Source organism: Aquarana catesbeiana, linkage group LG11, assembly GCF_042186555.1.
Source record: "Aquarana catesbeiana isolate 2022-GZ linkage group LG11, ASM4218655v1, whole genome shotgun sequence".
Lineage (NCBI taxonomy): Eukaryota > Metazoa > Chordata > Amphibia > Anura > Ranidae > Aquarana > Aquarana catesbeiana.
In genome coordinates, this window is record NC_133334.1 from 177409195 (window position 1) to 177432005 (window position 22811).

At 42.4% G+C, this 22811-nt stretch overlaps 1 protein-coding gene across 6 annotated transcripts in view; it reads left to right on the top strand.

Moving 5' to 3' along the window:
- RASGRP2 (RAS guanyl releasing protein 2) overlaps nt 1-22811 on the top strand; it is a 1629940-nt gene that overhangs the window by 250872 nt on the left and 1356257 nt on the right. For all 6 annotated transcript variants that reach the window (XM_073605066.1, XM_073605065.1, XM_073605067.1 and 3 more), the window contains exon 3: nt 21908-22010. In XM_073605066.1, coding sequence (XP_073461167.1) covers nt 21908-22010 — 103 coding nt within the window. The remainder of the gene's footprint in view (nt 1-21907; nt 22011-22811) is intronic.

Below are 22811 nucleotides of genomic sequence, written 5' to 3' on the forward strand. Positions count from 1 at the left end.
CTCTTTACGTTCTGGTCCTGTCAGTCCACCTTTGTGGGTGCTCCTTCACCTTTCGCGCCCGTCTTTGTTTTTCTTCACCCTTTTTCCCTTTTCCCCTTTTTGGGAAACTACATGATCTTCATGTGATTTTTTTTTTTTCACCTTTTATCCTCTTCCCCCTTTGTGGTATGTTTTCTTTCACTTGGAACCACTATATATTTTTTTTACTTTTCCAGGCAACAATGGGTGTTGGTTTCCTATCCCTGATTATAGATGGGAGGAGCCCAGGGAGTGTCAGGTGCTACTTATATCCCCGCTGGGAGTCTAGTTTACATTTTGACTTTTCTCTTCACACACGCACATCATGTCTCAGAGCTTGTCTCTGTGCAACGTCACCAGGTAACTATCTCTGTGATTTCCTCTCTATCACCCAGACTGCACACTTCCTTGTTTTCCTTCACCCTCTCCCCTTTGGGGTATTGCATGATTTTCATGCGATTTTTCACTTTTTTTTTTTCTCTTTATGTGGTTTGGTCTACATAATATACTTTTTCCCTACTAAGGATCTTGCACACCGTTATTTAATACACATATCACTCACCTTTTTAACTTACTTTTTACAGCCCAAATTTGTTTTTTGCGATCACACATGCTCACTCATATATCACAGCCTGATGCACGACCTTCCTTTTGGAGGGTTGACTGTTAGGATGCCTTTCGCCTAGCACACCATCTTAGATCCTGGAAAAGATGTTCCCCATGTGGGGATACTCATGACGCTCAGTAACGTATCAATTGCACATGGAAACCCTATAAGTATTATATAGGGTATTATATTTCTCTTTATGTTTTTCACACTTGTGACTATATTAGACCAGCTAGACATGCATAATATATCATTACAGAGATATCCTGCACGTGTACACGCTTACTCCTGATGAGTGACATCAAGTCGCGAAAGGTGTTGAGCTAACAGATGTCGTATTCAAATCATATACTGTATTCTACCACGTCATTGTGGATTCTGTTCATGCATTATGTATTTGATCATATTCCAATCATGTGCTATCAAATTTTGGGCTTTTCTATCTATATCTATATCTGTATCTGTATCTTTTTGGATTAGTTATGAATTACGTACTTACAGTATGCATGAAATACCACTTTTTTCCAATATTTTATTGTATGCAGGTATTTAACTATAACGTAGTATATTATATTCGAATATGAATTATGAGACAAATGTCCTACTCTTTTACACATATTATAGATATGTTAATTATAACTCCACACAACACTTGACCCTCGGCGTACTTCATTTAAAGTCCTGCTTCCTTGTTCTCCTTTGTATATTTTTATAGGGATGGAGGCTGATGACAACGTCATCTCCTCATATAAAGTCCCATAGACACTCCTTTTAGAAATGTTGCTGTATTATGTTGTAACAAGAATGTATTTTATATATGGATGAATGTGTCTGTTTCACAAACGTTATTATCATGGACTGTTATGATGCCGTGCCTTGTATGCTATTTATGGAATACATTTTATTCAGTTGTATTTTTGTGTGCATTGTACTGAGACCCAGTATGTACAGATATACTATTAACTGGTCAGACAGTTTGTTCATTTTCCCCTCCCCAGCTGCATGCCTTATATAAAGTCCCAGCCCTCTCTCTCTCAGGATCTGGGGTGATGTGAGGTGTGATGGTGCAGGAATTGGGGTGATGTGAGGTGTGAAAGTTCTGAAATTAGGGCTGATCTGAGGTGTGAAGGTGCAGGAACCAGGGTGATCTAAGGTGTAATTGTACAGGATATATGGTGATCTGACATATGAAGGTTTAGGAATTGAGGCTGCTTTGAGGTGTGAAGGTGCAGGAACTGGGACAAATCAGAGGTGTGATTGTGCAGGAATTGGGGTGATGTGAAGATGCAGGAACTGGGGCTGATTTGAGGTGTGATTGTGCAGGAATTGGGGTGATCTGAAGATGCAGGAAATGGGGTGATGTGAAGGCGCAGGGGTTGGGACTAATATAAGGTGTGAATGTGCCAGAATTGGGGTGTTCTGAGGTGAGATGGTGCAGGAATTGGGGTAACCTAGGATGTGAAGGTGCAGGAATTGGGTTGCTCTTAGGGGTGAAGGTGTAGGAATTGTGGTGATCTGAGGTGTAAAGGTGCAGAAATTAGGGCTGATCTGAGGTATCAAGGTGTGGAATTGGGGCTGATCTGAGGTGTGAAGGTACAATAATTGGGGTGATCTGAGGTGAGAAGGTTCAGGAACTTGGGCTGATCTGAGGTGTGAAGGCAAAGAAAATAGGGTGACACGAAGTCTATAGTGCAGGAATTTGGCTGATTTTTTTTTTTTTTTTTTTTTTTTTTTTCTTTATGATTTTTTCAATAAACAAATACATATCAACATTATTGACCATGATTACCACACATCATTGTAAAACAAAAAATACAAAAATCGCTCTACGATACTAATACCCTCTCACCCCCCATACACCCCCCCGCCTCTCCCCCCTACCTGTAGGTAGATACAGTTGAACTAAGGAAGTTCTCCCTCTCCCATCTTACTCACCCAGAACCCAAACTCAGATATTTAGCTGGTAATCTCCCCTAGGTAACTCCATGTTCTCTTGAAATTCCTCCACCCTGTCCACTTGTCCCTGGCGTCTGTCCCCTCCTCCGTCTCATCTCCTAAATAGTCCTTGGATTCTATATTATATATTTTATTTATGCTAAAGAGCCAATCTCGTTGGTTAGGGCTCTCCGGCCGCAACCAAGACCTTGATATCTGCTTTTTTGCTAAATCCAAAAGAACTGGAACAATTGATGTTAAATATTGCTTAATCGGCTTATTAGAACCATGAAATAAATATATCCATGGATCTTCCGCTAATGTTTCCTTGGTTATTTCATTAATTGTATAATTTTCTTCCAGTAAACCTTGATAACCGGGCACTCCCACCATATGTGTGCCAAAGTTAGCGCACCCCCTCCAACATCTGTCCGAGGCATCCGGGTATAGTTACATAGTTACATAGTTACATAGTAGGTGAGGTTGAAAAAAGACACAAGTCCATCAAGTCCAACCTATGTGTGTGGTTATGTGTCAGTATTACATTACATATCCCTGTATATTGCGGTCATTCAGGTGATTATTAGTTTCTTGAAGCTATCAATGCTCCCCGCTGAGACCACCGCCTGTGGAAGGGAATTCCACATCCTTGCCGCTCTTACAGTAAAGAACCCTCTACGTAGTTTAAGGTTAAACCTCTTTTCTTCTAATTGTAATGAGTGGCCACGAGTCTTATTAAACTCTCTTCTGCGAAAAAGTTTTGTCCCTATTGTGGGGTCACCAGTACAGTATTTGTAAATTGAAATCATATCCCCTCTCAAGCGTCTCTTCTCCAGAGAGAATAAGTTCAGTGCTCGCAACCTTTCCTCATAACTAAGATCCTCCAGACCCTTTATTAGCTTTGTTGCCCTTCTTTGTACTCGCTCCATTTCCAGTAAGTCCCTCCTGAGGACTGGTGCCCAGAACTGGACAGCATACTCCAGGTGCGGGTGGACCAGAGTCTTGTAGAGCGGGAGAATTATCGTTTTATCCCTGCAGTTGATCCCCCTTTTAATGCATGCCAATATTCTGTTTGCTTTATTAGCAGCAGCTTGGCATTGCATGCCATTGCTGAGCCTATCATCTACTAGGACCCCAAGGTCCTTTTCCATCCTAGATTCCCCCAGAGGTTCTCCCCCCAGTGTATAGATTGCATTCATATTTTTGCCACCCAAATGCATTATTTTACATTTTTCTACATTGAACCTCATTTGCCATGTAGTCGCCCACCCCATTAATTTGTTCAGGTCTTTTTGCAAGATTTCCACATCCTGCGGAGAAGTTATTGCCCTGCTTAGCTTAGTATCGTCTGCAAATACAGAGATTGAACTGTTTATCCCATCCTCCAGGTCGTTTATGAACAAATTAAATAGGATTGGTCCCAGCACAGAACCCTGGGGAACCCCACTACCCACCCCTGACCATTCTGAGTACTCCCCATTTATCACCACCCTCTGAACACGCCCTTGTAGCCAGTTTTCAATCCATGTACTCACCCTATGGTCCATGCCAACGCACCTTATTTTGTACAGTAAACGTTTATGGGGAACTGTCAAATGCTTTTGCAAAATCCAGATACACCACGTCTACGGGCCTTCCTTTATCTAGATGGCAACTCACCACCTCATAGAAGGTTAATAGATTGGTTTGGCAAGAACGATTCTTCATGAATCCATGCTGATTACTGCTAATGATATCATTCTTATTACTAAAATCTTGTATATACTCCCTTATCATCCCCTCCAAGAGTTTACATACTATTGATGTTAGGCTAACTGGTCTGTAATTCCCAGGGATGTTTTTTGGGCCCTTTTTAAATATTGGTGCTACATTGGCTTTTCTCCAATCAGCTGGTACCATTCCAGTCAATAGACTGTCTGTAAAAATTAGGAACAACGGTCTGGCAATCACCTGACTGAGTTCCCTAAGTACCCTCGGATGCAAGCCATCTGGTCCCGGTGATTTATTAATGTTAAGTTTCTCAAGTCTAATTTTAATTCCGTCCTCTGTTAACCATGTAGGTGCTTCCTGTGTTGTGTCATGAGGATAAACACTGCAGTTTTGGTTACTGAAGCCCCCCGATTCACTCGTGAAGACTGGGGAGAAGAATAAATTCAATACCTTTGCCATCTCCCCATCCTTTGTAACCAGATGTCCTTCCTCGTTCTTTATGGGGCCAATATGGTCTGTCCTCCCTTTTTTACTGTTTACATACTTAAAGAATTTCTTGGGATTTTTTTTTTGCTCTCCTCCGCTATGTGTCTTTCATATTCTATCTTAGCCATCCTAATTGCTCCCTTACATTTCTTATTGCATTCTTTATAAATTCTGAGTGCTGTGGATGATCCCTCAACCTTGTATTTTTTGAAGGCCTTCTCCTTTGCTTTTATATGCATTTTTACATTGGAGTTAAGCCATCCAGGATGTTTGTTCGCTCTTTTAAATTTATTACCCAATGGAATACATTGGCTAATGCCCTTATTTAATATGCTCTTAAAGCAAACCCATCTCTCCTCCGTATTTTGTTCCTAATATTTTATCCCAATTTATGCCTTTTAGCAAGGTTTGTAGTTTAGGGAAGTTGGCTCTTTTGAAATTCAGTGTCTTTGTGTTCCCTTCATGTCTCCTATTTGTGTGATTTATACTGAAACGAATTGACCTGTGATCGCTGTTACCTAAATTGCCCCGTATTTCCACATCTGTTATCAGGTCTGTATTGTTGGTAATCAGTAGATCTAGTAATGTTTTATTTCTAGTTGGTGCGTCTACCATCTGACCCATAAAATTGTCCTGCAAGACACTAAGGAACTGGCGAGCCTTAAATGAATGCGCGGTTCCCTCCGCCCAGTCTATGTCTGGATAATTAAAATCCCCCATTATGATAACACTTCCCATCCTTGCTGCTAATCCAATTTGATAGGAGATCCGTCTCCACTTCCTCCCTCAGGTTAGGGGGCCTATAGCATACTAGATTTCATCTAGTATAGTTTACTAAGTCTGTCCAGCGTGGCATACCATCTCGCTAAACACTTAAAATTAGTCTCTAACCGCATTGTATCTGCTGAAGGAATGTGTACCATTTTCAAAATCCTCTCCTCTGTGATTAAACTACAGTGTGACCCCAGCTCCCTTTCCCATTTTTTAATATATGGAGGCGCATCCAGTTCTTCCCTCACAGAGAATTTTATGGAGCCGAGAGATGACACTGCCCGGTTTGTCCCTACTACATAGCAGTTCTAATGGCCTGTATTCATCCTCTCCTCTAATTTGGTTTTGGTAATTTCTCAACAAAGCGAGAACTGCATGTACCTCCAAGCATTAACCACAATAAGGTCCGTCTCCACTTTCAATTCCCGATAGGGGCGTATTTTCCCCTTTTTAATCTTTCAGTTGGATTCTACTATTCTTTATCCAGTTCACTCCCACCTCCCGCATCCCTGGTTCAAAAAATGTGTTGTCCTTGATATAAATCAAGGGTAAATTATAACTCCATTTGTTCTGTGAATGTACCTGATCCCATAATTTAAGCGTGTTTCTTGTAAGTGACGCTGTCTGAGTGCTAAGTGTTCTAAATTTTGGCGGATTCCAAATTATGCGACCTAAAACCGTGTTACTTAAACTGTGTTCAATATTCACCCACCTCCTGTCCGTAACTTCCTTTGACCATTCTATCACCCGTGAAAGCATTACCGCCGTGTAGTATCTATTGAGGTCTGGGAGGGCTAGACTTTTTTTTTTTTTCTTTTTTCCCTAATCAAAACTGAGTGAGCTACTTGTGGCTGTTTGCCACGGCAGACAAACTTCAACAACCCTCGTAAAGCTCTTAGGAAATAACGAGGGAGGGGAATAGGCAACATCTGGAATTTATGTTATTTTAGGGATTAACACCATTTTAGCTGCATTAATGCGACCGAACCATGAGATGGGCCGCTGCGATAACCTACTAGTTTCTTGTCTTATTTCATCTAACAAAGAAATATAGTTAATCCGGTTCAACTTTTTTAATGAATTGGCCAATTTGATTCCAAGGTAGTTGATTTCTTTCTTCCAAGGGAAGGGGAAGGATTTTGACAAGCTCTCTACTTGTTTCCCCACGTTTATATTTAGGACCTCTGATTTGCTCAGATTTATTTTAAAGCCTGAGATATCTCCATACCTCCTCAATATTCCGAGCAAATTAGGTATTGTTATCCTGGGGTTCGTTATGTAGAAGATCACATTGTCGGCGAATGCTGCTAATTTGTGTTCATCTTGTCCTACCCTAACCCCTCTACAGTCCACACTATTACGTATGGACGCTAATAGTGGCTCCAAGGACAAAATGAACAATAGTGGGGACAGGGGACATCCCTGCCTCGTACCGTTCCCCATTGTGAATGGCGTAGAAAGAACCCAGTTTACCTTTACGGAGGCAGAGGGATAGTTATATAGAATTTTCACCCAGTCAATAAACCTAGGACCGATCCCCATCGCTTCCATAGTTTTAACCATGAACCCCCAGTCTACCCTATCAAATGCTTTTTCCGCGTCTATTGATAGGAATAGAGCTGGGGGTCCCCCTGTTTTTATGGACAAAACCAACCTGGTCCGGATGCACCAAATTGCTCATTTTTTCCCTAAGTCTGTTGGCCAACACCTTTGCGTACAATTTCACATCAGCGTTTAACAAGGCAATAGGTCTGTAGCTTGAACAAAGCATGCTATTTTTCCCCTCTTTTGCAATCAGTGATATAGTAGCTACAAGGGCCTCCTTCCCCATAGGGCAGTTAGGGCCCAGATTATTCCAATACCAACATAGTTTAGGTACTAAAATATATGTTTGTATTTTTTCAGATAAATGTTGGTGAAACCATCTGGACCGGGGGCTCTTCCCCAATGGCATTGTACTCAAAGCAGCATATATTTCCTCTTCCGTTATAGGGCAATCTAAAGCTAATTTTTCCTCTTCTGTAATCCCACTCAACTCTGCACCCTTCAAGAATTCCTCTATCTTCAAACTATTTACTTGGTCTCCCCCACACCTTTGTCTAATAGAATACAGGGATTCAAAAAATTTCCTGAACTCCTCTATCTTTTTAGTGGCCCCTACTATATCTCCTTTTTTTATTTTGTATTTTCGCGATGAAATTCCTGTCTCTTTTCTTTCTCAATATCCTTGCTAGGTGTTAACTAGATTTATTACCCTTTATAGTATCTTTCTCTTGTTGTTTTAGTGAATACCCTCCTAGCTTCCTGTTCCATGCTATCTTTTAACTCTTCCCTCTTAGACACTAAGAGGCGGTAACAGTCCTGCCTTTGTCCCCTAGACTTTTTGTGGTTCGCTTCTAACGTAGCAATTTCGTCTAGTAATCTTACCCTTTTTTCTCTTCTCTTTTTTTCTCCCCTGCCCCGATAGAAATAATAAGACCCCTAATGTATGCCTTATGAGTTTCCCATAGGGTAGATGGAGAAATATCATCTGTATCATTAACCTTGAAAAAGAAATCGATTTCCTCCTGCAGTTTTTCTGAAACTTGAGGAATTTTAAGGAGGTTTTCGTTTAGTTTCCAGGAAAATGTTTGTCTTTGCAACTCAGGAAGTTTGACCACCATCGTAACCGGAGAGTGATCAGATATTGATGTAATCTCAATTTTAGTATCCACTACATAATCTAGTAAACTGTGGTCTATCATTATATAATCCAGTCTTGTGTACGTCCCATGCACAGGGGAGAAGGTGAAATCTTTTTCCTTTGCATGAAATAAGCGCCAAGCATCCATCAGATGGCATTGGTGAAACCTTCTCATAATCTTTCTTAAATGGACCTTCTTTGTCCCCTGTGCCTAGGACGTGCTATCCACTGAGGGTTCCATGCAGAAGTTGAAGTCCCCCGCAAGCACCACCTCCCCTTCTTTAAACTCCATCAGTTTCGCCAAGACCTGTTCCAAAAAAACAGTCGGGTTTCTGTTCGGGCAGTGCACATTTGCCCATGTAAACATTTTACTCCCCACATTGCCCTTAAGAAAAAAAGTGCCCTTCCGGGTCAGACATTCTACTAACCAAAGAGAATTTTAAAGTTTTAGAAAAGCCAATAGCTACATCCTTAGACCTCTTTTCTGGGGTGTCGCTATAGAACCAAAGGGGCAAATTTGGGGAGTAAAGCTTAATCTTTGAATCCAAGGTCAAATGTGTCTCCTGGAGAAATATTATATCTGCTTGATAGTCTTGGAGTTTTTAAAATTTTATGCCTTTTACTCGGTGAGTTCAGGCCCTTCACGTTGTAAGATAAAAACTTTAACTCTGACATTATACTTTCACAACATTTAACCATGGTCAACTGTCACCCAATGCACAACTGTCACCTCCCCTGCAAGTTTAATTCCCCCCACCCCCTTGCCCCCCCCCCCTCCCGGCCTTACTACGGCCCTAAGCCCCCTAGTCTGGAACATATCAAATCCCGACTGCAAACTTCTAGATATTATTTTCTGGGGGTGTGACTCCGACAGCAGCAACCAGTGTCCCTCCCACCTCCTTATACCGAGGTAGTAGGGATGAGGGTGCCGGAGGCAGACCTCCCCGACCTAAATTATGCCCTCCCCCTGCTCACCCACTCAAGGAATAATACCCTCATGTATTGATCCAAATTTTAAACAACCCCCCCTCCCCCCTACACCCCTTCATACCCCCATTAACTTTAATTGTTAACCCCAAGGTGCTCTTCCCTTCGGACATTGGAGGGAGAAAAAAAAAAATATAACCACAAAAACAAAAAACGCCCCTCCCCCCCCAGTCCCTCATTTCGTTCAATGGGCTCAGTCCTCATTTTCTTTAAGATCTTCTCCTTAATCTTGGGGGGCCCCTGTTAAAGTAGAATGTCCGGGGTGGGAACACCCAGCTTTTCGCAAAAGTCCTTTATCTCTTCCGGAAACCTCATCCTCAGTGATCTCCCTTCCTTCGTCCCTAGTAGGGATGTTGGAAACCCCCAAATATATCTTATGTTGGCCCTTCTGAGTTGTTCCAGTAGGGGTCTAAGTTGCCTTCTCCTCGCCAAAGTGCCTGCGGAAAGATCAGTAAAGATCTGGAGGTCTTTATCTTCAAAGCGGACTGCGGGGGAACCCCGTAAGTTCCTCCATATCTTCTCCTTATCCTCAAATGAGTGAAATTTTTACTATAACTTCTCGAGGGATATCTACCCTTAAGTTGGGGGGTTTTCTGATCCTGTGTACTCTGTCAATCCTTAATGACGCATCATCCCCTTGGCCCAATATTGGGTTAAAAAATGTTTTCACCTTAGAGAACAAGTCCTCATTTTGCTGTTCAGGTAGGGACCTAATGCGCAAATTCTGCCGGCGACTTTGGTTCTCTTGTTGTTCTAGTTTATATGTCAGCATGCGATAATCACTCTGCAATTTGGTCAACTGCGATTTAAGCTCTGAAATCTCCTTGACATGAATACCTGAAGTCTCCTCCACCTCCTCAACTCTGCACAATAGGAGGCTCATATCCATCCTCACATTTGATATTTCTGACTTTATAGCGGTTTCAAGATTTGAAAACATCTCCAGCATTTCTGTCTTGGTAGGCAGTACGTCCGTTTTTTTTCTTTAGTCTTCCATCTCCCTAGCACTAGGACCACCTTCACTCTCAGGGTTTTCTCTGGGTACCTCTCCTTGCCCCCCCTTCTGCTTCAGCTGTTTTCTTTTTATTTTTGTTCCCCCTTGTTTCAACTCAGTACCAGGGCTTTTCACACTCGTCTCTTTAAGAGATTTTTGAATCTAACTCGAGTTTAGGCTCTCCCTAGGGGTCTTGGGCTCTGCTGATTTTTGGTTGCGACTTCTCATGCTTAGCAGATTGTCTTGCTGCCTGCTGGCTCTGTCATATGACCTCTGACCTTTAAATTTTGTTCTGAAACGTGTTATAGTTAACTAATAGGCCCAAACTCACAAAGGGGGTATCAAGGTCCTGCATGTGACAGTCCTATCTCAGGTATTCCTGAGCTTTACTTCGAGGGCCTTACTTAGGGCTCTCAAGCTATGCTCCGGCAAGGATATTGTATGCTCTCCGCTGGACTCAATTTCCCCTTCGTTTTCTCCTCTCTTCCTTCCTTCCCCCTGTCCCCACCTTCTTTTCCTTCCTTCCGCCTTCCTCCTTTTAGTGTTAGTTTTTGTATCAAACTTATTAGATCTTGTGCCCTCAAAAAAATGTATGGCTCATACCTGGGTAAGATGTCTTCTGTTTGCACAATAGGAAAAGTTAACAGGTCATTTACAAGTCCTGAGTTGGTGCTGTCCTGTTTCATGAGGCTCCGCTCACCTGTTGATTCACCTGATTCATATGCTGTGCGTGGTAAGCCGCTGAGGGGATGTCGATGGGGAGGAGAAGAAACCAGGGGGGGAATAGGAAGGGCGCTCACCCTAAGTCCTAGGGCGAGCGGGAAACGCAGATTCCGAGCTCCGGGGTAATGACACCAAGGCTCCGGTAAGCCAGTGAGCTACGCGGCTTCTCTTCCTTCGCTCACAATCCTCAAGCGCTCCATTGACTGCACGTCTCACCTCGAGTGGGGGAGATGTTCCCTTTAACACCAGCTGGGTAAAGCAGGGGGGACCCCTGGGCATCTAATGAGCGCCTAGCTACGATGCGGCACCGGGCTCTCACCCCTCGCCACGCTTAAGTTTCCTGGGGCGTTCATCCTGCCTCCTCTCCCTCGCACTTGCGCCGCCGACCGGCCCCTCCCCCCGCTCTGACGTCTTACGTCAGCATCCTGGTGAGAGCGTGGAATTTGGCTGATTTGATGTGTAAATGCACAAAAATCAATATTTCTTACTGTTAAAGTTATTTACAGCATTTAGTTTATGAAATTTCCTTTTGTGTGGAAAGTTTGACTTTTTTTTTTTTTGTAGCTGGTACTCTTTTTCAACACATTATGTTCAAAAGGTTGCATACTCCTGTTATAGACCATATACAGTGTCAGTGTGTTTTTTTTTTTTTTTTTTTTTAATAGTCCGTGCACATTATAGAAGCATCTGATAATAGCTTCTTGCATTAATATAATCACATGACGTTTTCTGTGGCCTTAAAGGATAAGTTCACCTTTTGTAACTTGTTACATCCGTATTTAGGGTGTAACATATGTTACTAATGCAGCACCCCCTCTAACCCTCACCTCCACTATGATGGCGGGCAGGGGTTCTTCACCCACACAGCAACGTCATTCATTCACAGGAATCTGTGAATGAGTAAACTAGAAGTCCCATCCACCACTGCAGACGGACTTGTAATTTGAATGAACTGCGGGCGCACTGATCAGCACACCCAAATTTCTTTCACATTGCTGATTTGCTTAGGAACCTCTGTACGGGCAGAGAGCTCTAGGTAGTGTGTGCATGAGCCTGAGATTGCACCCGCTATCTACTGATTGCAGATGCAATGCTCTGCAGACTTCTCTTAAAAAAAAAAAAAAAAAATTCTGCGAAAAGACGTGTGTATGTGGTGTTTTTTTTTTTTTTTTTTTTCTGGAAAGGTGAACTTGGCCTTTAAGCTGACCATGCACAGCTGTCAGCTCCACCCTGCTTTAACATTTTAAATTTAAGGGTTGGTTCGACATGTGCTCCTACTTCAGGTCGTATGTCAAAATCAATGGTCCCCTATGAGAGCCATCTTAACTGGTCTGACTTGTGTCGGTCTGACTTCGAAAATGCTTCCTACACTACTCTGGTCTGACTTGGGCATGATTTCAGCCCATTGATTTGAATTGAAGTCGGGATCATCATCTTAACTGATCTGACTTTTGGCATGAGACATGTGCTCTGCGGTTCTTGAGGGGGAGGGAAAAAAGCACACGTGGCGCCCCCCCCCCCTGCGCCCTTTGGTCTGGTATGGATTGTGAGCGGAAACCCCATGCCAAAAAAAGTGCTTTTGGAGCTGAGAATCTACCTGGCACACCTGTCCTAAATCCTTGTTTTTAACTATAATATAATGGAATGTTAATTCAGTAACTCATCACAAATACGTAAGTGTACTCTGTGAAAATTGTTTATAGAATATTGTATATATGTGATGTCATATATTCTTATCCTCTTCGATTTAATATATTTTATTCCAGAATAGAAATCTCTCTTGCTCCTGAGATACGTGTACTCCGAAAAGTGTTGGGTGCAAGAGTACTGTATACTATTGTATGTACATTGGTGAAAATGTTATAAACGCATTCCTCATGTTACATGTTTACATGATTTAAATTCTTTTATACAATAAATTTAAACTTTTTTTTGTATTTAAATACTCCATTTACTCTTTATGTGCCATGAAGTAGCAGGGCAAAGTCGGTCTGGAAGTCATACGACTTTCATGTCGAATCAGTGTGAACATAGCCTAAAAACGAATGTTAGGTGGAAAATTGTCAGCTGAACAGTGAATCCAATCAGATGCAGTCAGTTCGGCTATTCAAGCAACCATGTATGTGCGACTGCCTGAATACAACTGAGAGTAGTTTCCTCCTATCCAAGTTGCTTAATCAACTGATTTCTCTTATTCTGACCAAGGGACTGAACAAGAGATCGAAATGTGCATGTCTAGTCTTATGCGAAAAATGCTCTGCACAATGAGAACAGCACATTATTTACGAAAGGCAAATCCACTTTGCACTACAAGTGCAAACTACTAAAGTAGCAGGTTTAAGGCAGGATATCGGTAAATGACGTTGGACAAAACTCTGGTATGGGAGATTTATTCCATCTTTCTGGCCAAAAAGAATGGACACTGCTGACCCGACTAGTGTCTACATGTCAAGAGTGCCCGATACATCTCATACAGTGTACATATAATTTTCATCATATTACGTCACAAGCAAACAGGTGGTACATTTCCGTTATACAAAACATTCTAACCTTTTAAAACAGCCAACCTACTTTTATTGATGCAAAGCAATTTAGCAAAGCGAATTCTTTGTACTCTTGCAAAGTTTGCAGGTCTTGCTCTTGTGGTTTCCTTATCTATCTTGTTAATCAGCTAGACATACTCTAGCTACAGGAAGGTGAGTGTCAGTGTGCTGAGCACAGATGTCTATGCAAAGGGGGGGGGGGGGGTGAATTCAGTGTTTTAACCACAGCCTGTCACAAATGTTCTTAACATAAATATACAGGAATGACTTCTTAGCTGAAATACATAACTATGGCCATATAAACTGACCCCCGTTCCCACATCATTCCCCCCTTTGATCATAATCATAGCAATTAATATGAGCGAGATTAAGCATCACTAGACAACATAGGGTTTTTTTTTTTTTTTTTTTTTTTTTTTTTTTTTTTTTTATGGTGGCCTCACTAGCAGGCACAAAACATTCTTCTAAACAAAGAGAAAATTGTGCGCTTGCATTAGATATTTAAATCTATATTACTACATGATTATCATAAGTAGATAAACAAATAAATAAAAAATAAATAAAACACACCATCAAAGTTAATTGTGAGTGATTTAGAAAGTCGCTATGCTACAGAGCAAACGACATGTAAGTCAAATACTAATATTGACCATTGCATACATATAAACCAACAATAAAGTTATAAACTGGTGTGCAAAAAAGAAAAAACAAAAAACAAAGGTTATTCCACCCAAGTGCAAAGTCATAAGTGAAAAAGTTCAAAATTGCATCCTGAGTCGCAGGAAAAACGCATATCCAAAGTTCATGAATTGTATTCCTGTGTGTATAAAGGAATAAGGGGACGTGAAGGGACCTCCAACCACCAGTGGATCCGAAGGTTGATAATAGATGTATCCTTACCAGACATGTTGGACCTCCTTTTATAGCAAGGTCTTAGAAGCATGCAGATTTAGCCCTCTGCAGGGACAGTAGATGTAAGCTCACCACACAGCTGGAGATGGTTCCGACACTTCCGCATTGATGTAAAAACTCCCTTGTTTGGACTCGTAGGTAAAGAAGGGGAGAAAGAAAAAACTCCAATGGTATAGTATGTAAAAAAAGGGGAATTTTATTGCCTCAGACAACTAGGCATCTTTAAAACATCCAAAACATAAAAACATAAAAGCCGGCAAAATATAAAAAACAGACGCCCGTGCTAGGTTACATGGGGCTCTATGGCGATCTGGCGTACACTGCGTAGCCACGCCCTACATACATGTTTCGTGATAGGTCACGTCTTCAAAGGGGCACGTTTGAAGACGTGACCTATCACGAAACATGTATGTAGGGTGTGGCTACGCAGTGTACGCCAGATCGCCATAGAGCCCCATGTAACCTAGCACGGGCGTCTGTTTTTTATATTTTGCCGGCTTTTATGTTTTTATGTTTTGGATGTTTTAAAGATGCCTAGTTGTCTGAGGCAATAAAATTCCCCTTTTTTTTTACATACTATACCATTGGAGTTTTTTCTTTCTCCCCTTTACCTAAGAGTCCAAACGATGGAGTGTTTACATCAATGCAGAAGTGTCGGAACCATCTCCAGCTGTGTGGTGAGCTGACTACTGTCCCTGCAGAGGGCTAAATCTGCATGCTTCTAAGACCTTGCTATAAAGGAGGTCCAACGTGTCTGGTAAGGATACATCTATTATCAACCTTCGGATCCACTGGTGGTTGGAGGTCCCTTCACGTCCCCTTATTCCTTTATACACACAAAGGAACACAATTCATGAACTTTGGATATGCGTTTTTCCTGCGACTCAGGATGCAATTTTGAACTTTTTCACTTATGACTTTGCACTTGGGTGGAATAACCTTTTTGTTTTTTTGTTTTTTCTTTTTTGCACACCAGTTTATAACTTTATTGTTGGTTTATATGTATGCAATGGTCAATATTAGGATTTGACTTGCATGTCGCTGTTTGCTCTGTAGCATAGCGACTTTCTAAATCACTCACAATTAACTTTGATGGTGTTTTTTATTTATTTTTTATTTGTTTATCTACTTATGATAATCATGTAGTAATATAGATTTAAATATCTAATGCAAGCGCACAATTTTTTCTTTGTAATTTTTCACCTCATTGATATTTGTGGTTTTGTTGCAGCTGCAGTTATATTAATTTTTTTGCTTCATAGCGCAGGTTTTCTCTTTCTTTTATCCAGTTAACAAAACATTCTTCTACCTAGACTATTCCCCATTGTCAGCTCCAGTCGGGTCTCATTAACTTATAAAACACTGGGATAGTGACCCTTGGCCCATGGTAACAATAAGAATGCAAAAAGAGTAAAAATATTATCACTCCATACACTATAGGGAGAATCAGAAAATTAAAACTTGTCTCTGCAATACTTGAGTTGGTGATCAGGGTATGGTTTACCAGCTTACCGGTAGAGCTAAAGCTCCGAGCAGTTAGCCAAGTTTTATAGGGTGCATAGGTAGGGTTATAACAGGTTATCTGATTTTCAACTGAGCACATTGAATAGGTAGTCCCATTATGTATGCAAGCACCAGTCTCTGTGCCCTTGCATTGATAATGGGAGTGCCACTGTAACATCTTGGTAGTTATGGATCCTACTCTGGTGGTCTTTATATAAGGTTCACATGAGTTACACTCCCCCTCTTTTAGCCCGGTCAGTATCACTATTATGACTATCAACAGTCTCATTATAAAGATTTTAGTAAACATTACACTGAATATCCTCAGGCTTCAGCTTGTGCATAGACCAGCCAGCGTCCGGGGTGTGGTTGGAGCAGAGCTTAGTAGATATCCTTTATCTTCCGCCGTGCGTTGAGCCAGCAGCTTCCAGGAGTGTTGGCCGCAGGGCTGCAGTCTGTCTATCTTCTGCCGTGCCTAAATTCAGCAGCTTCCAGGGGTGTGCTGAACACAGGGCTGGAGTTCTTCCTTCTGATTTCTCTGGTCAATCTCAGTCTCAAAGGATCTTGGGGATCTACTCTACTGTGCCAGGAGTCTGAGGTCAGCAGCTCGTTTTACCTTGGAGAGGTGTATCCAGGGTGTCACCTCAGCTACCTTAATGGCTGTTGGGGTAGATAACAGAACAGTGTAAGGACCTCTCCATTTTGGCCCTAGTGGGGTTAAGTTCCACTCCTTTACCCACACTGTGTCTCCTGGTTTGAAGGGGTGTACTGGGTTCGACAGGCTTATGGGAAGTTTCTCTTGAACCCATTTCCCTATGTCTTGCTTACTCTCCCCAAGTCTCTGTATCAGTTCATGGTTAACTACCCCTCCTATCTGGTGCAAGTCTCCTCTTATCCCTCTAATGATGGGTGGGGGCCTACCATACAGTACCTTAAAGGGGACAGATTTGTCCTCTTTGTTGGGGGTACTCCAAATTCTCAGTAAAGCAATGGACAACATCAAGGTCCATTCCATTTGGGTTTCCTGACAGATCTTGGCCAGTTGTGACTTGAGCGTGCGGTTCATTCGTTCAACTTTTCCAGAGCTTTGGGGCCTATATGCAGTGTGTAGTTTCCAAGTAATCTTAAGTGCTGTTGCTAATTCCTGGAGGCACTTGTGGACAAAGGCAGGGCCATTGTCTGAGCCTATATCTGGGGATAAACATCTTTTACAAAACTGCTTCCATCAGTAAAGTACTCAACGTTTGGATTTTCCAAGGGGCTGTCTTTCAAGTCTGGTTGGCTTGCATATCCATTACCTGGAGACTGTCATGAGTTAGGGGTTCCTGTGAGGTGGGGAGCAGAGTGGCTGGGTTTAAAGTGTTTACAGTCTCTCAGTGGATACGAGGATTTTCACACAGCATAGCTTGATATTCAACCATTTGACTGTTAGTAAACCAGTGATTCCCCTTGTAATCCATTAATGCCTGTAATTGGTGTGGGACTCGGACATAAGTCTCCTGACCTAATGACAACTTGTCAGCTTCGGCCACAAGGAGGGCTGTTACTGTGATGGCCCGCAGGCGGGATGACCATCCCTGAGCTACAGTGTCCAGTTGTTTTGAAAGGTATGCTACAGGGTGCTGCCACGACCCCAAGTATTACTGCTATTCCTTGTTTTTCACTGACATACAAATAGAGGACTTTTTGGCTATCTGGCAGGCCTAGCGCAGGAGCCTGCATTAGGGAGACCTTAATGTCTTGGAATACTCTGTTTTGTTCTCCCCATTGAAAAGGTTCCTTTTCTCCCCCCTTTGTGGATTCATAGAGGGGTCTGGCTTTTGTGGCAAAGTCCGGTATCCAGATTCAGCAGAATCCTGCCGCCCCCAGGAATTCACGTACTTGCCGTCTGGTAGTCGGGGTGGGAATCTGACAAACGGCTCCTTTCCTGCCTTCTCCCAATTGTCTCTGTCCTTGTGATACTCTGAATCCCAGGTACTTTACAGTCTCTTGGCACAATTGCGCCTTTCTCCGGGACACCTTATAACCTGCCTCCCACAGTAATTGTAACAGTTCATTAGTAGCTTGAAGGCACTCTTCTCTATTTTTGGCGGCAATCAATAGGTCATCCACATACTGAAGGAGGACTCTATTCTCAGGATCAGACTTGAAGGATTTCAGGTCTTGGGTCAGGGCTGTTCCAAATAGTGTAGGAGTTTTTGAGTCCCTGGGGTAAACGTGTCCATGTCAGTTGTCCCTTACCCCCAGTCTCTGGGTCCTCCCATTGGAAAGCAAAAATGCGCTGGGATTGTTCTGCCACTCTGAGACAGAAGAAGGCATCTTTCAAATCCAGAACTGTGAAATAGGTGGCCTCCCCTGGTATTAATCCCAATAGGTTGTATGGGTTTGGGACCACTGGGTGAATGGTCATTACAGCCTGATTGACCACTCTGAGGTCTTGAACAGGACGACAGTGAGCTGTTCCGGGTTTCTGTACTGGGAGTAGATGTGTATTCCAGGGAGACTGACAGGGTTTTAGAATTCCATAGTGTAGGATTTTAAGTACTTTTGTATTCCTACTAGGGCTTTTCAAGGGACTGGGTACTGTTTCAGGCTGACTGGAGTGGCTCCTGATTTTAATTCAATAAGGATTGGGGAAATGTGTCTGGCTAGTCCTGGTGGGTTGTCTTCTGCCCATAGTCCCGGGATGTCTTGCAGTATGCGGGCTTCAAAGGGATGGGGCAATTTTAGGATAGCCTGTCCATCAGATTGGAAGTATATGTATGCTCTGAGTTTAGCAAGTAAGTCTCTGCCCAGCATAGGAATAGGGCAATCCGGCATGTACAGGAACTGATGTTGGACTTGATGCCCACCCCCCCAAACTACAAAGTCTTTCTAATAGGAAGGGTCTTTTGACTTTATACTTCTGCACTGCTTGGTTAATTCTGTCTCTCCTCAGTATTAAAAAGGGTCAATAAAAGTTGCTGGCAGTCCGACCAAGTGGGGTTATGGGTCTGAGTTATTGACCGGAGCAAATCTGTCATGGCTTGGGGCTTCTAAGAGTAGGCAGGGTTATGAATCTTCCAGTTCAGTAAATCTGTTGTGGTAAAATGGGGTGTAAACTAGAGTCCGATGTCCCCCCCCCACTGCCTGTTTTCTTAGGGGCATTTGCAGATGTATGTTGAAAGACGGGGCAAGGGTCCGGCTATTTGCATCAGGATTTCTCGGAGTGGAAGTAGACACTTGATTGGGGAGCCCATTGACTACTACTGAGTTCCCTATTTCTGTCCTGCCTATACCCAGAGTGTTACAGTTCGGAGTATATTTACTGAGATTTGGCATTGACAAACTTGCTGAATCTGATGTAGGTGGACAACTTGAGTCCCATTGTTTACTGGACGGGGAATTTGGACATAGTTCTGACCTGTCTCTATCTGAGGTCCGTTCCTCTACATACGGGGGAGGCTGATCTGTCTCTTTGGGTTGAGAATATATGTTTTGTTTGTTTTGTCCGTGACACTACTCTTGTCATAACCATAATTCTGCACTGTTCCTCTTTTTGTGGCCCCTATCCACTGCAGGTCTTTATCTCCCATTTGTCCAAAGGATGCACAATCATCCAGACGGATGTTTTCTCCTAGATGACTGACTGAGGATTTGTCCGAAAGATGCACAATCCATCTGGACGAACACTCCTCCCGACTGACTGGCTGAGGATTTATCCGAGAGATGCACAATCATCTGGACGGATATTCCTCCTGACTGGCTGAGGATTTATTTGAGGGATGCACAATCATCCGAACGAACAGTACTCCTGGAAGGTGTATCTTGGTCATGTTTCTGAGTCTGACATAATAATCTCAAATAATCGGTCAATGGTGCCCTGTGGGGGCCACCGCGCTCCATAGCGGGGCCAATCTTTCTCACACAATGTTATCAATTTCTCAGGACTATTTTTTTTTTTCAGTTCTTAGAAAATCCCTTCCTAAAGTTGGAGCTCATGGATTGTAGGGGAGATTCAATACTGTTTCCCACCCATTCTTGTAACCTAAAAGACACCAAGACAGACACAGAGGGTAGGGTAAGTGATGAGAATTCAGTAAGGGGTCTGAATCCTCGACACAAGTAGGAACAATAGACAACGCTTCCCTCGGTCAGTGGCCTGGGCGCGGTCTCCCGGCCAGGAAACACACTTAGAGGACAACTGTCACCTCACCACAAAGTGATGTCTCATACACACATCAATAATACCAGACCCTCCCACCCAAAAATTACTGACTGACTGAGGATTCGTCTGAAAGATGCACAATCATCTGAACGGACGTCTCTCTCGGAAGGTGATCAGGCTTACCTTCTCTCGATCCGTCGAGAGGCTGGCTGTCTGACTTATCCAAAAACAAAAGTAAAAAGACTCTCACCTGTTCCCGTTGGAGCTACAGCTATCTATTTCTCAGATTCCCAGGTCCTTTTGATGCTACCAAGGTCGTCCACAGCAGGCCACCAAATGGGACACAGCGCAGTCTCCTAGATAACAGTTCTAGAAGGCTCCTTTTGAGACTACGATATAGCCCACAGGGCTGGCCTCTCGGACCACTCCTTGTAGGTCTGGTGGAAAACAGTACCACCTGCCTCAACAGGTCACACCGATATTCCCCCCTCATGGCCAAATGCACCAAATAAAGTAGCAGGTTTAAGGCAGGATATCGGTAAATGACGTTGGACAATGAACTCTGGTATGGGAGATTTATTCCATCTTTCTGGCCAAAAAGAATGGACACTCCTGACCCGACTAGTGTCTACATGTCAAGAGTGCCCGATACATCTCATACAGTGTACATATAATTTATCATATTACGTCACAAGCAAACAGGCAGTACATTTCCGTTATACAAAACATTCTAACCTTTTAAAACAGCCAACCTACTTTTATTGATGCAAAGCAATTTAGCAAAGCGAATTCTTTGTACTCTTGCAAAGTTTGCAGGTCTTGCTCTTGCGGTTTCCTTATCTATCTTGTTAATCAGCTAGACATACTCTACCTACAGGAAGGTGAGCGTCAGTGTGCTAAGCACAGATGTCTATGCAAAGGGGGGGGTGAATTCAGTGTTTTAACCACAGCCTGTCACAAATGTTCTTAACATAAATATACAGGAATGACTTCTTAGCTGAAATTCTAAATCAGTCTTACTACATACATAACTATGGCCATATAAACTGACCCCCGTTCCCACTTCACTACAAGTGCAAAGTGCACTTGAAATTGCACTTGGAAGTGCAGTCGTTGTAGATCCAAGGGGTACTTGCAAGAAAAATTAAACAGCATTTTAGCTTGCACATGATTGGATGATAAAATCAGCAGAGCTTCCCCTCATTTCAGATCTACCCCAAAGATTTACAGTGACTGCACTTTCAAGTGCACTTTGCACTTGTAGTGCAAAGTGGATTTGCCTTTCGTAAATAACCCCCAATATTTCCATCATACGCAAGGAAAAAGAGAAGGCAATGGAAAGTCATTGGTTACTGCTTCTCTCATGTTACCAATATCTTTTAAAACTAAACTGTTAAATGGCATTAAAGAGAAACTATAGTATACTAAGGTTTTAGGTTTATTTACATAAGGTTGATATCTTTCACTATCAATATGTGTTAAACTCTTAAATCCTTGGCTTTGTGTAAGGTTTATAATTATCTATATAGAGGGACTTTACCTCAGCTTGTCTGAGAAGTGGAACAGTCAGATTTCCCAGCAGATATTACATTTTACCAATTCAGTTCTAAAGGCTTGTGATCAATTAACCCACATTGCCCAAATATTTTTTTCCCTTATACATATCCGTGTTCATGCTCTCAAAAGTGTGATTGGGCATCTCTGTACACTGATGAAAAATGGGCTACTGGACAACACTTTTGAACCTTGGTGACTTTTGATTTTGTATCAAGTATATTTTGAGAATGTTTTGAACTCCTCAGTGCTGCTTTTCCTATTAGAAAGAAAATGGAAAGTACGTGTTAAATCATCTTTGGTAATATTGGTGTCTTCTCTTTGTCTTGTCTAGATTCAAATGGAAGCCCTAAGGATCGCAAATTGGTTCAAATGTTTCTTATGATGCATCCCTGGTATATCCCATCTGGAGACCTAGCTAAGAAACTCTTTACTCTATATCCTTTTATGCATTCTTTAATGTGTTACTTTATTGCACTGTATATTTTAAAGTGTATGTCAAGGCAAATTATAAAAACACTGTATTTTGTACGTCTTTGCAATATGTGCACGTTTCTCTGTTTTTATCCTTTTAAACATGCTGCAAGAAATATAACTGTTGCTGTGCCAGAAATAGTGTATAGCGAATTTTCTCTTTGACATGACAATACAGTATGTGTGGCTCTGTATTCCTAAGCCAATGCTGTCAGCCCTGTCTATTTAATTTCTGATGGATTACAAAAAACATAGATCACTCCTAATAGAGTTCAAACAGAGTGCAAAGGGAGTGTTCAGCTCACAACATTTTTGGCAAAAAATACAAGGTATTTTATGCACTTCTCAAACAGATACATGCATCCCAACTTTTGAAGTTGAGAATGAGGGACACTTAGCCCTGGTTCACAATTGGTGAGTTTTGACATGTCAAATCGCTGGCAATTGCACTGCCCTAATCGGTGCAACACTGCATTTGTGGCACCAATTTCAAAAAGTTTCTCTACTGCTTTTTACGATTTCGGGGTGCGATTTCCATTGACATCTGTGCAGAAACCCACACGGATATCTGTGAAATCGCTGCCAAAATCGGTATTGACATGCGGGAGTGAAATTGCGAGTTCAGCAGAACGTGCATGGCTTCATTCCCGCAGCTCAGTGTGAACCTGGGCGGGGGGGGGGGGGGGGGTTTGACCTGTGGCGAGTGTAGTGCCCTGCGGCAAAATGTGTTTTAAAAGTGGGTGTGGTTAAATTGTCCCCTTCTG